We start from the raw sequence: 15,600 nt of genomic DNA on the forward strand, positions 1-15,600 counted from the left end.
GTTGTTTTTTTTTTTTTTTTTGAGCAATGTATAATTTGGGTACGACCCAAAGTGCTGCTCTCCTATTTTATATGTCTTCATATTTTCAGCTACTTCGCTTGTATGGTCTTTCTGCTGAAACACTGGAAATCTGCTCAACCTGCATCTGTGACAGAGCAATTCAAATTAAAAGAAAAACCAATAAACTCTAAACACCAGCAGTTTGGTGAGCATTGGATCTGAAGACTGGATGTTCCTGCTGCTTTTTTTTTCTCTCTTTGCTTCCTTCACCCATTTCTTTCTGCCTAGTATTTGTGCTGCTGCTGAACCTCTGCTGTCTCCCAAAGTGGATGGAACTTATGTTCTGTTTCAGTGCAACTCATTCATGTCTCTCTGGTTTTCTTAGTTGCTGGTTTTCATGAACTCATCTGATGCATATATGGTTTGGTCAGATTTGATTGCAATTAGTCATAAAGTCAAAGTGTATTTGTAGGGGCAAATTTTGTAGCAGGAAAGCCAGTAAGGTAATTGCGTGTCTTTTTTCTTTTGACCTTCTAAAGATCTGTAGATTTTTGTTGTTGTTCTTGCATCTTTATTAGTTCTGGTAGCATTGAGGTCTCTAATTTCTTTGGATTCCTAAAATTTTAAATGTTTTATGCAGAAGGCAGAGATACATAGCTTCTGGGGAAGAGGTCAATGATGTTTTTAGTAGCTTCTTCCTTCTCAAGTGTAATTTACCAAAGGACTCTGCAATCGAGTCATCATGATGGGAAGTGCATCTCAACTGATGTAATGCATTTGTGTTTCCTGGAAACAGAATAAAATCGCAGCTCTGCTCCATTTAATGCAGAATTTGTCATTGATTTCAGTTGCCATGATAGTTACTCCTATCATTTGATCTTTTTGTTGTAATGGGTTGTTCATGCTTTATGAATCTGATTTCCTGACATCCGTCCCTCAAAGCAGTGCTGAAAGTTTTTATTCATGAGAGTATTTTTACAAATATTTTGAAATGTGGCACAGCCAGATCTGATTTCAACAAAACTTCCAGTCTCTTCCTCTACAGGCTATGTTAAAACAGGGAATCAACATAATTGATACAGCTAGAGGAGCTAGATGCATAAAGCTGGATCAACTTGATAGATAAATTCTTCAAATAAATTAAATATTTATCTAAGGCGTATTACTCCTGTCAGGAAAATATTTTCTGATGAAGATGCATTGTTTCAGTCTGTTTTGGAAACTGAAATGCATTAAGTTGAAATGGTATAACCTTGAGCCTCTCTGCTGCAATAGTATGTGTTTAAGCTGAATCACTTTGCTGTATTAGACAAAATAGTTAAAGTAGTGTATAAAACCTCATTTAATCTCAAGTAGAAACACATTGCATTTCATCACTTGCAGAAATGCTGTGCAGTTTTTCAAAGATTAAAATCAGAAATGGTCAATAACTACTTCTGAATGTTATTTTTTGGCCTCTGGAAAATCATAGAATGGTTAGGGTTGGAAAGAACCTTAAGATCATCTAGTTTCAACCACCACCTCCTCCCTTGCTATGGACAGGGATGCCTTACACTATAATATGTCTTTCTCGTAAGGACTGTCTTGCTAATATCTTGACAAGGTTTCCTCTGTATTGTCTTCAAAAAAATAAGTTATGGCAATATATGGAAAAACATGATCTCCGTGTAATACAAGTGGTTGCTCTGAATGCTAAGAGTATCTAAATGTCATAATGGTGCTCTGATGGCTCTGTATTATTAAAAATTGTGGTAATTATTTTTGTTGTTGATAATTCCCTGTACTGTTTTATAGCCTGTGATGTCAAGAAGTTTGCAAGTCATGAGCTAAACCTTGTGGCAGCCTTGATAGGAAGGGAATTGTAACCAGACAGTTGTTCTTTTTGTGTGCCGTAGTGCAGAAGACTCAATGGCTTGATTTTTATATGCTTGAGTCTGCATAAATCTTGCTGAAGAAAACTTCTACAAGTGGTTTAAAAACAGTAGGACAAAATGATTTTGTAAAATAAAACAAAGTATATTTTTGTAACAGCTTGAAGATATTTATTCTGTTTGTGGTCGTTTTGTGGCTGTTTGCTTTCCAGGCCGAAATCCCAATAAAACTTTCTAAACAAGAGCTGGATTCACAGATGAGAATGGTACATAGATTTTTATTTTTTTTTTCCAAGTAGACTCTTTTCTTTTAAGTGAGGTGATGTGTCTCCAAATGCATTTGTGAATTAAATAAAGACTGGTTTAACTTTATTTCAGGAAAATCAACTTGAAAAGACATTATCAGGTGGTCTGATCTAATGAATAAGTTATGTTTAGTGAAAGTTCTTTTTTCAGATGTTGGTGTGCTTAATTCCTACTTCATAGCAGTCTCATCTGAAATAACTGTCTTTATTTGTCTTTTTCAGTCATTTAAATTGTATTGAACCACTAGGTTTCTCATATGGCTTTTCTGTAAAATCATACATTGGCACAAACTCAATGGCATGAACTGCATTTTGTGTTTATAAAGGAAATGCTAATCAAGGGAAAGGAGGGAATTGCAAGTTGTAATGGGTTTTTCTTATGAAATTACTACTCAGCTCTTCTGCTGATTTCTTCTTATGTGCGTATCTGACAGAAGATGGAAAATGGCTTTCCTTCGTTATCTTCATGCTAAAAAATAGGGCCTGTTTTCCTGCTGGCCTGCAGCTTGGAGGGGTGGCGGGGATGAAAAGTCATCTTTTGCTTATGAAGGGATCGTGATGTTTTTATGGAAGATTTAAGAAAACAGAACATTAAGTAGCTCTTTTACAAAGGGCAGCAGTCATAAAATGTACTAGAGGTCTGTTTTTGAATCGTAAGTTGCATTTTGGACTTAAAAGAGGCTTTTAATTCCCCCAGTGTTTCTGGCAAGTATTAAAAATGAGTTAAGGACAATGCTGTAACAGTTGAGATGTTAAGAGTATTGACATGCTTCTGATGGGATGCTGCAAACAGGCAACTTCCTGCTTGCCCTTCAGCTAGTTGTGCAATGTTCAGGGCTCAGAGTCTGTCAATATATTACTTTTTTTTTGGGACACTTGTGGAAGCAGTCTATGGAAGCTCTCTAATAAACACTGAAAAGCTGCTGAAATAATGATTTGGGTAAGAACAATTCATTTAATTAACTTAATTTCAGGTTTTGAAGAAAGCACATCAGAACTGCCCGAAACAGAATATTTGACATCTGTGTATGCTTTAGTTCATTATATTTAACTGTTTGGGTTTTTTTTTCCCCTCCTGTCTTGAAAGTGGAAAGCAAGAAGCTGCAGTATTTCAGGAAATGAAATCTGTTTTGCAGCATATTTAAGACCCCTTTACTTACACTTCCAGTTCAGCTCACAGCAGTAGTTTATACTCAGACACTTGCTATGTTTGACTTCGATTCGGCTGATTTTTCCTGGCTCCTTTTTAAAAGTTACAGTGACTTCCCTGTCTTTTACTCAACAGATGGGCTTCTGATGTCTTTTAAAATCAGCAGGCTTTTCGAAAAGAAATGGTAGTTGCTGATTTGAGGCTGTGGTGAGGAAACACTGCTGTTGGTTATGGTTGGGAGACTGGAGTCCATAATGTGGTTGCAAGCTAGTTTACCATTCTACAGCTTTTCTTTTAGTATTTACATAATTGTATGTAGACAGCAGTTGTTTTTCAGTGCTGTGGCATTTTGAAGTGGATTGCTGTGCTGGACAGATGAAGTAACCCTTCATCTGACTGATTTAGTGGTCAAAAGGAAGAAAGGAAATAATGCTTTTAAATGCTGCTGTTAAACTGGGAACTGCTAGAGCTGTTGTAGTTTCACTTAGTCACCTCCCCCTTTCCCTTGATGATTTGAAGTTATGCATAGTTTAGATTTAGATTTATGGTAAATACATTTTTCTTTACTAATGTGTTGTACCTTTGCCAAGTTCCTATGCATCATTCATGTAGAAGGTGGGCAGCTGGCGGAAGCTAGGGAAGGAAATAGAGTACTACCAAGTGCTGGGAACTGTGCTTTTTAACAACATAAACTGATCTCCTAAAATACAGAGGTGGAATTCCTAGTGGGATGAGATGAGATGATGGCTGTGCCTTCCCCTACGTTTATCTGCTGAAAGGGTGAGAGAGCTTTCAGCGGCTTTTCCTCCTTCCAAAACTTGCACAGTGTGTTTTGTTAATTTATTCTCACCGCAGCCACTTAGTAGTTGCAGTGTCTTCAGGAAGAGGATTTTTTTTTGGTTTGTTGTTTATCCCATCGCAACTCCGTTTCACAAGAGACTTTTCTTTGAAAGACCAAACACCTGCCCCCATGTTGACAGCTTTTCTAAGGGAAAGCAGCTGTCAAATGAATGGGATTTGGTAGTTTTATAGATACCCATAATCTTTTTGAGAAATATCAGGAATAGATGTCTAGCAGTTACACTTCTGTGACTGCTTTAAGTAGCCATCTTACAGCTATTTATTGTGTTGACTAAAGCATAAAGGGCTGCTTGATTCTACTGCAAAGTGTACTTCAGAAGAGTAATGTGCACAGGGTGTGTTAAGTGGAAAACGGAAGACAGCAAGAAAACGTATGAAAGAAATAAGATGGAATTTCATACTTTTCTTGCCCATTAGAAAATCAACAAAGCTGGAAAGACAGTTGGGACATCAAGAAATGGAAGGGGCAATAAGGCATTTTCTGGCAGAAGATACAAAAAATCCCAACAAAACAAAAATAGATTATGACACATCAGTTCATGTTTTTCCATTGAGGAGATAATCCCACCTACTTAAGTTTCTGAAAGAAATTCTGCTAGTCGTAGTTATTGTGATAGGTTCCTTTCCTCTGTTAGGATATAGGGAGGTGGTTGGTTGTTTTATTTTTTTTTTACAGTGTAAGTGAGGCGTGTTCTTTATTACAAACAGCAGCTAGTTTTCTGGTAGATGCCTTTTATGGTGCACTTAGGATTTAATGCTTCCTTAATAATTTCCTTTGTCACAGCTTAAAAAGACAAAGACTGGCCTGCCACTAAGTTTCTAGGCAGCTGAGCTGACTGTGAGAGGGGTTTCTCTGCGGCATTTCCAGTGTGAAAGGAGGATGGTATTTTTTTCTTGGCCATTTAGGAAGTCTTAACCTGTTTGGACCTTGAATCTATTTTTCGTGCAATTTAAAGTATAGATTCTTTGTATGTATGTTTTCTTACTGAGGAAAATGAGTTTAGCTTCAGGTTGAGTGTGGAAAGGCAAAACAGCTTTACAGATACCTGAGTTTCAGAGGGCAGTGTTTCATACCAGTGGTGTTCTTCAGACTTTAGGTTTATACAGAACTGGATTTAAATATTAGCAACAGCAAGGAAATGTCTGAGGCTTTACTAAAAACACAGACCAGGGATTTTTCTTGCTTCCTGTTTCCACTCTTTCAGTATTGCTGAATTTATTGATGTGTTGGTTGTTTTTTTTTTAATTATTATTTTAAAAATACTTTTTTTTTTCCTTCCTTGTGCTAAGCCCTAGTGGCCACAGCTGTCTGCCCTGTAACTTTGACTGTCATCATTAGCAGTCTGTTATCTCACAGGGCCGTGTGAGGACTTTAATCTTCTATATAATTGGTGGTGGCAATTGCCGCTAAAGCTGTAAAGGAGAAGCATCCGTTCACCTTCGTGTGAAAATGGATGATTGACGAACTCATGAATGTTTCCTCTCGACTCTGAACCCAGTAAGTAAGGCAGGGTACCTCAGGCAGTCTAATTTCCTGGCTTGATAATAGACTGGGAAAAGAGCCATTTGTTGTCTTCAGGGTTGTCCATATATGGACAAATCTCTTGCCGGGCTAAGTAAAACCAGTCATCTTTCAGGAAAGAAGAGAATGTTACAGGATTTTGGAAAATGAAGGTTTTGTAAGCAGAGGTCTAGTTTAAAATAATGGATGGTTGTTTGCTTCAGTGCACTTCAGAACAGTCTGGGCTCAGGTTTGTATCCTGGAACTGTGTTAAGAGAATCACAGCAATAGATGTGAAGCATGTAAGTGTGCTTCCGCTTACCCTAGTTGTTTGGCAGCCTTTGCTTTGAGAAAGACCTGTGCTGGTGCTGGGGCAGACTAATCCTGCAGGCTTTCACTGCCTTTATATTTAGTTTTGGATTGAAGATTAGGAAAGCATTTAGGATGAAGTTAAATAGAAGAAAGATTATTTAAGTCTTTGTCCACATGTGCCTATTGTTAGTTTATCACTGAATAGACCTTTAATGGTATTTCTTGTTGATTTGGAGGATCAAGCTGATCATGATCACATAGGAGATCCAAGGACAGCTGAACAATTCTTCAGTTGACTGGAGAAATGTAGTGTTATTTTCTAGTCATTGAAAAAGTCTGGGGTTTATGTGGGGTCTCCCCTGTTTTTGCTATGAAATATGGAGTATGTCTGTGGGGAAGCAGTGAAACAGTTTTCTCTCAGATGGATCCTAAACCACCACAAATGAGCTTCTTTTAGCCATTGTTGGAATGCCATTATCTCTGTGTATCATCAGATGTCAGACTTGAGGACAGGAAATGGGGGGGGTGTGGGGAGGTGTAGTGTGTGAATAAGTCAAACTCATGGTTATAGATTTATGTTTTATCTACTAATATAGTTTCACCTGGTTACAATATTTTGTGTTTAATACCTTTGTTTCAGGTGTAGTAGAAAAGACCTTGGTTTCTGATGAATAGGGACCACAGAAAGAATCCTTGATTTCTGATGAAGGACTGTCCGCTTGTCCTAGTTCTTGTGTTGTCAAGCCCACAGGCACCCTGGTTAGGACATCGGTTTACTTCTGACTTAGGGTAGATCACAAAGCATACAGAGTAGCAGAAATCCTCCCTAAAACTGTGGTGTTGCTCTGGAGGTTTGCTTAGAGTTCTTGAAAGTCTTGAAGATGATGACAGTTTTTGGCACATTAAAGACCACAGAAGTTTGCTTCCCCCTTCCCCCCATTCCCCTCCTACCTGTTATACTTGGAAGGACAAGGTATATAAGAGAAAGTAAGAAATGTTTTGGTTTTTTTTAAGGGGTAGTGGGTCAGAAATTATCTTTGGCTACTGAAAGTATTGAAGTTTAAAGAGGGAGAGGAAGGAATGGATAGAGGAAAAGAGCAGCATGCATTATGTCTTTGAGACCCAGGTGTTTTAAGTGTTATAAAGGAACAGTGCCTAGGTTGACTGTGTTACTGGGCAGGACATCAAATGATGCAATTTCCATAGTCTGTAAATGTGTGGGATTCTCAAGCTTAACTCTCTTCAATCAACAGGAGATTAATGTGGATCGAACGCACCGTTTCTGGCCTAAATTTTAAACCTCGATTTTTTTTTTTTTTTTTTTTTTTTTTTTTCTTTTTTTTCCATGCTGGAGGGCAAGTGCTTTGCTTTAAGTATTTTATATGTGTATTCTGAGCAACAATGACTTTTGATGTGGTTTGTTTCTGTTTTGCCTTTTAAAGTTAGCGGTGAGTGTTTCAGTTTTCTGGTTATTTTAATGTGCTTTCCTCCTACAGAGTTGACTTAGAACCCTTGCACAGATGTTCAGCTGTTAAAACTATTACTGCATTTTCTTGTATTTCTTGTTAAATTGAAATAGTTTAAGCCTTTTCCTGGTTTTACTATTACATTGTTTTGCTAAGAGCAAAAGGCTATGCTGCAAAATAGTGTTTTGTTAATACCTCGTGCTTTCAGAAATACCTAATCACCTGTTGAAAAGGATCTATAGCAAACACTGGACCACTTTTTTACTAGGTGAAAATTTGGGGTTAGGTTAGGTTCAACTAACAAAAAACCAACTGAGCCAGACAAAATGAAACATTTTTCTTTCCTCTTTCTATATACAAATCTCTTTGTTGAAGGTGAAGTTTGCAGTATTAGTTTGATTTTGCAAGGACAATATGCATGAATAAAAGTAAGGTGGATGTTAATTTTATTTTTACATCTCATTTTTTTTAATGTATAGATTATGCTTTTCTTCATACATTACACTAATACTTGGTTTGCATTTAGTAGATCAATTAAATGGTGCATTAAGCATTTCTCAGCAATAGATTAGTTGCATTCCACCTCCAGCCCAAGTACTGCAACAAGTTTATCTAGCATTAAATTGAAGATTTTATGACTTTTTAGTGAGAAGCATATTTTAAGGAATTGCATAATAGTATTTCAGATTTTTCAAATGGAAAAAGTAGCCATATGAATTATCTGCATCTGTCCTATGTGTATTTTTTCACTTTTTCTTAGGCTTCTGCATTATATGTACTGCTTTCCAAGATTCATTCTCATTCCGTCCCTATCAACTTTACTTTCTGGAGTCTCTCTGCCCTTCTGTTTTGTGAGATGACTTTCTGAATGTCTTCCTTCTGATGATCTCCTAACTCAAGTGTAATACCACTGCCTGACTGTTGAATTCATCCAAGGTTTTTTTTTTTGTTATCCAGACAGCTAAAGACCTTTTATTTTCTCTTTCCAAGCTGCTACGTGCCGACTCCTCCTCTTCCTCCTCTTCCTCTTCCTTATCTGTTCCGTTGGCATCATTGCTGTACTTCAGTGTTGTGTGTGCAGGTCTGCTGGAACCTCTGTTGTGGTTTGAAAGAATGAGCTAGATGATTGTGCAGATTAAGAAGCCTGCATCAGAGATCACTCTGAATGTCCACTCACAGCTAGTTTAAGGAGAAAAGGAACAATGTCAGTGGGGATGTTGCTGAGGAAGAGCATTTTGGGATGTGGGCTAAGTGAGAAAGCATAAGGATTGAGGCATGGAGTAAGTGGTTTCCGCCTAAGTCTAAGGAAACGTATAATCAATGGGAGAAAATGGCAAGGATTTGGAGCCAATTTATATGATCAGGTTATGAAGAACCACTGACAGTTTCTTCCTATTGGAGACTCAGTTCTGCCTGTTTTATGGCAACAGGGTACTAGATTGCCCATTGCTGAAGCCTCCCTCTGATGGATTGTTCTTCCCTTGGCTGACGTCAAGATTTGACATTAAGTGGAGAAGTGTGACTGGGAGCATGTTCATTAGTGTGTTCAGGTCAGAAGTGTGCTTAATATCCTAATTGCTTTCATTAGTTCTTGCTTCACATCAGAAAATGGTCCAAAGGAGCAGCAACCATCCCATTAACTAGGTACTTTCCAGACTAAACAAAACTGGGACGTGAGCTACAGCATTCTGCTCCGTTAACCAGGTTTGGTATATAGGGCCAGATTAGATCTAGTTTGAAATAAACCCCACCAAACCATTAATTATGATTGTTGGGTCCCTGTAATCACCTGCTTTGGTCTGGAAATCCACTCCTGGGCAGGGTGTGCCTATGTAGGGACAGATCTGATTTGCAGCTCACTTTGCTGTGAAAATTCATCAGTGCCACGGGAATCCTTTACAGTGGTAGAGTCGCAGAAGGGGGGACCCAAGGTGTATGCCATGGATTGGCTGTGTTTTCCCTGCCCCTAAGTGTTTGAAAAATGACTTCTGAAGACCAGGGTCTACTGAAGAGCTCTAGCAAATCATGGTGGAAATAGTGTAAAATATTGCTTTAAAAATATTTTATCAACCACTGAAAGAAATTGGATGGATGTTAGGTGAAGGATCATTTTACCGTAGGCCTATTCAATCTGTTCATGATTAATGTGTTCGTAAAACATAGCTAAGGCTTATATATTTCATGTTTTGAGATGCTATCTTGGATTTTGGTGATTTATTAACGTTATAAATTTGATCCTGCTGAGCTGAACCTACTTGCAAAGAAAATCAGGAATTTTATTTTGCCGAGAAGAGCATTATGTGCTGTGTCAGAAATAGTTATGGAAAGTTCAAATAAGTGTGGTTATGAAATGCCATGACTCTGAAATAGTAAGTGTAAAAGAAAAAAAAAATGGTGTGCCTCTCATTATTTTTTCTGGCTTATAACTGATTTTGTAGACTGAAGTACAAATCCTTTGTTGCGTTTGCTTTTTGTGTTTATATTGAATCTGATAAAAGTCTTAATTTAAACCATATAATGAGAGTTTTCTTGACAAAATTTGTGAATTTGGCGTTAGGTGGGGTTTTTTTGTTTTCTTTTTTCCCTTGCTTTCCTGTATCTAGCCAAATGCATTTTTTTCCTAGTGTCATAATGGCTAATGGACAAACTTATGCTCCCTTTTTTGCCTGTCCAACCTTGCTAAAAAAAAAAGTAGCCTTAGCCACCTTAAGCAGAAAGGTCTGAAGAGAACGTGTTTGTGGACTATGCAATCCCAATTCTGAGCTGTTACTTCACACATACAGAATAATTCCAGTGGGCTTGTTCTCAGGTTCCAGTGGTTTAACTTAATTTTGAATAGATTCTCCCTCCCTCCCCCGTGAATCTTCAGACTGTCCTTTGTATAAATAAGGTTCAGTTTGTATTCTCTTCTCTTTTAGTGTTGTTTCTGTTTAGCTTTAGGTAAGCTAAATGAGAATCATCCAGAGCTTATGTTAAAGCAGCTGTTGCTAGAAAGTCAGTATGATGTTTGAGTTGTGTAGCTGGATTACATACGAGAAGCAACTGCTTTTGTCTTCCTAAGCAAAACACCAATTCTGAGCTTCAGAGTTGGCTTCCTGTTTAGCAGTGCACAGTGCCACTGGCAGGCTGTAGGAGCATCCATATTTGCAATAATAAATAAAACTGAACATCGCATTCTCAGGTGTGAGGCTGTGCTGATACCATTTTAATTAGATTTCTCTCCATTTTAAGACCAGTCTGATTTGATATCTTATGCCATTGATCAGTGTAACATTATGTGTCTAACAGGAATTTATATTTGCTGTCAAGAAAGTGCATGTTTCAGCAGTGAAACACGGAACTTACAGGGTAAGCTGTTATCTTGCTCCCTCTAAAGTTTATAGAGAAGCTTTCCCTGGGTCCCTGGGAGCTGAGATGAATCCTTTGATGGCTACTTCCAGTTCTGATACACTGGGACCATTCTTATTTCTGTGCATGGCATGGGGAGATGTTTATAGGATGGTGCTAGCTATCTTGCTGGGAATTAATAATGTGTGTTTGATGAGAAGCCTTTCTGTTACATTTGCTGGATTGCCAAATAGGACAAAATAATAATAATAAAAAGAGTATGCTGTAACTGATTCTACTCCTAAATACTGTTTTTCTATTTTTCTGTTTGTAGTATATCACTGGTTTTACCTTCAGCAGGTGCAGCATGTTTTCCTAATGCTGATGTTTTATGTAACCATGGTCACAGTTACTTGAAAGGGTTTTATTGACTGATAAAAATCACTATTCTATCCTACAATGTAACAAATTTCATTACTAACTCTATAATCATCTATAGTTCAAGCACTGACAGCACTGACAGAAACACTGAAGTCTGGTGTTACCTCACTTTTTCTTGGAGTAATTGAGCAGAGCATTCAGAAAGTATCATGTATGCTGACATGCTTACTGTGTATTTGGTGCTCCTAACATTAGGAATTGAGTGTGTATGTGTGTGCTGAGGCTTTTGTTGGGTGTTTGGTTTGTTGTTTTTTTTTTGTTTACTTTTGTTCTTTTAAGCCAAGCATTGTCAGTGCTGCTCTGGCAACTTTAGTGGTTTATCAGTTGGTTTTGATATGCAGAGATTCTGATGTGAAGTTACTTTAGGAAGTAAGCTGTACAAACACTTCTGTGAAAAATGCTGTATCTATACCAGTCTCAGCTAAGTTATCCTCAGCTGCCTTAGACTCCAACAATATAAGCTAACTAGCTAAACTTTTATGAATTCTAGCAGTGCTGAATTTTAGCAAGTCATATAGAGGATACTGACATTGATGTTTTAACCACAGATAATGTGACTTACACTGGTACTGTGCTGCTACTTTTTACTGTCCTTTAGTGACAGGGCAAGGGGTAATGGGTTTAAACTTAAATAGGGAAAGTTCAGGTGAGATATAACGAAGAAGTTCTTTACTGTGAGAGTGGTGAGGCAGTGGAACAGGCTGCATAAGGAAGTTGTGAATGCTGGGCATGTGTTCTTTAATTTTCTCTTCGAGGTTTGTCAGCTTTATGTTTCGTACACACCAACACATAAAACGTAGTTTGATCTTGAGTGTCCATTTCTCTAGAGCCCATGTTTTATTTGGTATTCCCAAGCCCTTCCTGAAGAAAAGCACTTCTTGCTGTCAGCTACCAAAGACAGAGCTGCTAGGCTGCGCTTGACCATTATCATGAAAATAAATATGATATACATGTTGTTCTTTCTCTGTAATGTTTTTTCATGTTGTAAGCATGATATAAATGTTGTTCTTTCTCTGCAAAAGGAATAGTCATTCAAACATTAGTTTATTATCTAAGCCTCGACCCACAGTAAGACTGATATTACATGGGGAGCTGAGAAGGGGGCGGGGGGAGGTTAGGTTACCTGAAGATGATAGATACTGAATTCAGTCTGATTTCAGGTTTTGCACATGCTGATTTTGAAGCAGACTGATTATTGTAAGGAGTTTGCAGGAATGATGCTGTAATAAATACATAACTATAACATAGGAGGACATTTAACTTGTAGCCTTGGTGATTTATATATTTTAGTTATTTATATACTTTGTGTACTTTCTAATTCTGAAAGATTATAAATCTCAGGTGCCTCCCTTCCTTACAAGATCTGAAAGCTCCACCTGGGATAGCGTGCTTGCTTTTAGATGGTGTTTCTAACTGGTAGAAATTTGGAGGCATACACCTATAAACCTTTCAGATGGAAGGTGGACTGTTCTGTTTAAGAGTGCTGTATAAATACTACATGTAAAGAAAAAAAATGATGGTGGAATATATGGGAACTGTTTATGACACCTGATTCATTTGCATTTTATGTTGAAATCTTAATTTTTTTCTTTGAGTTTAAAAAATGAAGAGAAAGTAGTAATTACACATTCCTTGCATTGTTTAACTGTTAGATATTGAGATCACACTGTCAGAGATTACTAAGTGTGCAGAGTCATCTCTTTCCACAAGAAATGCGTATATTGTGTGCCCAGTAAGACAGTCCTTAGGATAGCACAGTGTATGTTCAAGTAATCAGTGATTATAATGATACCACACAGGCAAAGAAAATGGGGTTGGGTTTGAATGATGTGCCTGAAGTTGATGTAGTCTAGCTTCTGGCATCGTGTGAGTGAGAAATGATGGCATAAAATAGTGGTTTTGTCTTAAATTTCCCCTAAAAACACCCCAAACAACCCCCACAAAACCTGAAGAATCAGCAGAATTGAATTATGTTCCCAGTATAACAAATACTCAGATAAGCAACTTGTAAAACAGAGCCTCTTAAATTAGCAGCATGTGGCACTGCTTGTTAAAAAAATGTTGTGAAGCCTCAACCCAAGCAAGTGTGAGGGGAAGCTGAGCAGAGCACTGTAAAGTGAGGATTTCAAAGAAAGCATGTTCTACCATGCTGTGAGGCTAAATAACATGCTTATGAAATGCAGAGCTACCAATTTTACCATGATTTCTGTGGGACTGGATGTTTTTCCTGAGACTAACCACGCTTTGGGAACATTCTTAGTGAGGGTGGAACACCAAGAAGTTTCTGGGACAAGTGTTGAAGTTACGAGCTTAGTCAGTTAAGAATATCCATTGGTTACTGTTTAACCATATGCAGTGAAGTCTTTATGCATAGCAGTGTATCACTTTGACTTCTGCTGTGATCCCTGTTCCTATTTTTAATCCCGCAAGACACTAGAACTAATTTAACAAATGTGCAAATGCAAAGAGTTTACTGAATTTAGGCAAGTCTGTACATTTTCTATCACTGTTTTCTGAAATAATTCTTTACTAGTTTTGTATTCAATATAAGTTCCATTGAATCAAAACCCATCACAGAAAACTTCTATTTAAAATCCATGATTTATGAAGTGCTGATTTTAAAGAATAGTGTTGGGCAGCTTTAACTGCAAAGTCAGACGGTTATTCAGTCATCCATTTTTGAAGATTTAACTGTAGATTTATTTGGATAAATTGCCTAATGATTTAGCAGTAATCATGAAAATAATAATGAGGTGTGATGCTTGCTTGTATTCATTAAGCTCTGTGAAGACAAGTATCAGTAAGAAAAGAAAAAGCAAGGCAGCAGTGGAACCACTGAGACCTTGTGCTTTGATGTTTTAGGGCAGTCTGACAAGTACTTCAAGCCAGCATATGCCAACACTGCTGCTAAAAGAGTCAGTGCTAACATATCCGAGATCTTCTGCTTGCCAGCTCAAGGGAGGGCAAGGCAAAATATTTCCCCAAGGAGGGAGTGTGTTGAACAACAAGGAGGACACTGTGGGGAGAGGAGAGAATAGTTGCAAGAAGGGGAAGCGGTGCTCCAGAGATGCTGATGTATGTTACTTGTTGAGTTAGCCTCAGGCTGGGCAGAGTTAGGGTTGATCATCCCCTGAGCGAGAAAAAAGTGATTAAGTAGCCCCATGAGACTGAACAAGGGGAGTAATAAAGCTTCTCCCCCCTTCTTCCCCCCCCTCCCCCTTCTGGTTTTGTCTGGTCGCTCATCCCCCTCTGCAGGTGCTCTTGTATGTTGTAAGGATTTAGCTGATGCTGCAGCCTCTTAGGGGAAGCACAGATAACGCCCTCTTCTACCAGGCTGATCTTAAGACAAGTATTTCGTGGAGATCTCTAACAGATTAAATCCCTGAAAGAGATTAATGTTTTTAGTTGCAACTGAACAGAGTTTAGTATTTTCTTACATACATGTGCATGTTTGCACATATGTAATTATCAAATTTGCCCATTCCTTTTGGAAATCATGCAAAACTAAAGTTGTTTCACATGGAGCTAAATTCCATGTTCGGAACTGTGTATCTCTAAAGGTACCTCTTCCCCACAGTAATGCTCTTGGCCTCTGCCCCCAAATACTCTTCCTGCCGTGGCCCCCAGCGGCTACACTGTGAAGACATGACATGATTGATGGTGTGGGTTGACTGGCTGCCAGTGTGCTGATTGACTATAAACCCTGGCCAGGCAAGAGAAAATCTGAAGCTTTTTAACCATGGGCATGCCAGTTTATCCACTTGCCAGTGGTCATAAAACTTTCAGGAATGTAGTTATCCTTGGATATCAGTTGTCCTGTGTTGATTATAGTTGAAATTGGCTCATAAGCCCAGAAATTATTAAGGGACAAAAGCAGTGAGGCTGCTAATCTGGCCAGTCAGATGAGAACTGGGCTGAAGGTGTGAACACTGCAGAGCCTGGGTGTTTGATCCTCTAGACTCTTGCAATGGCTCTGACTTGCACAGTATGTTTCCAGACTTGGTGGAAGTCTAATGGGGTGAACGCAGAGTTCATTCTTTCTTCTTGCCTCCACTTCACACTCCCATGTTGCAGCATTTGTAGCCCTGATCTCAGGTTGCAGGGCAGAATGCAGAAAGCGCCTTCCTGCCTGTTAAAGTGGTGTGCTGAACTGTGCAGGTCAACAGGCGGACTATTCCTGTGATTGGAGCAGATGTGTGTTGCAGTATAACTAGTTAAAAATGCACTTATCCTGGTGTGTGACCCACTGTACTAAGAGGAATGCCTAGCATGTGACTCTCTGAGGACTTGTGTAACACGTGAACAAATGGACTGGAATTCTGTTAGCTTGAGAAGTAAGTCTGTCAGCAATCTTGTTTTCATTCGC

At 38.4% G+C, this 15,600-nt stretch overlaps 1 protein-coding gene across 4 annotated transcripts in view; it reads left to right on the forward strand.

Annotated features, from left to right (window-relative positions):
- Nucleotides 1–15,600, forward strand: part of PDE10A (phosphodiesterase 10A) — a 369,406-nt gene that overhangs the window by 201,958 nt on the left and 151,848 nt on the right. The window contains exon 1 of one of the 4 annotated variants that reach the window (XM_061471386.1): nucleotides 15,526–15,568. The exons of the other annotated variants lie outside the window; for them this stretch is intronic. Within the exon in view, the coding sequence (XP_061327370.1) occupies nucleotides 15,541–15,568 (28 nt within the window). The 5' untranslated portion in view covers nucleotides 15,526–15,540. Of the gene's footprint in view, nucleotides 1–15,525; nucleotides 15,569–15,600 lie in introns of those variants that run through there. 4 annotated transcript variants of the gene reach the window in all.

This window comes from Pezoporus flaviventris, unplaced genomic scaffold, assembly GCF_033815535.1.
Source record: "Pezoporus flaviventris isolate CSIRO_AGI_PZ_B2104156 unplaced genomic scaffold, CSIRO_AGI_Pfla_v1 ptg000066l, whole genome shotgun sequence".
In the NCBI taxonomy this organism is placed as follows: Eukaryota; Metazoa; Chordata; class Aves; order Psittaciformes; family Psittacidae; genus Pezoporus; species Pezoporus flaviventris.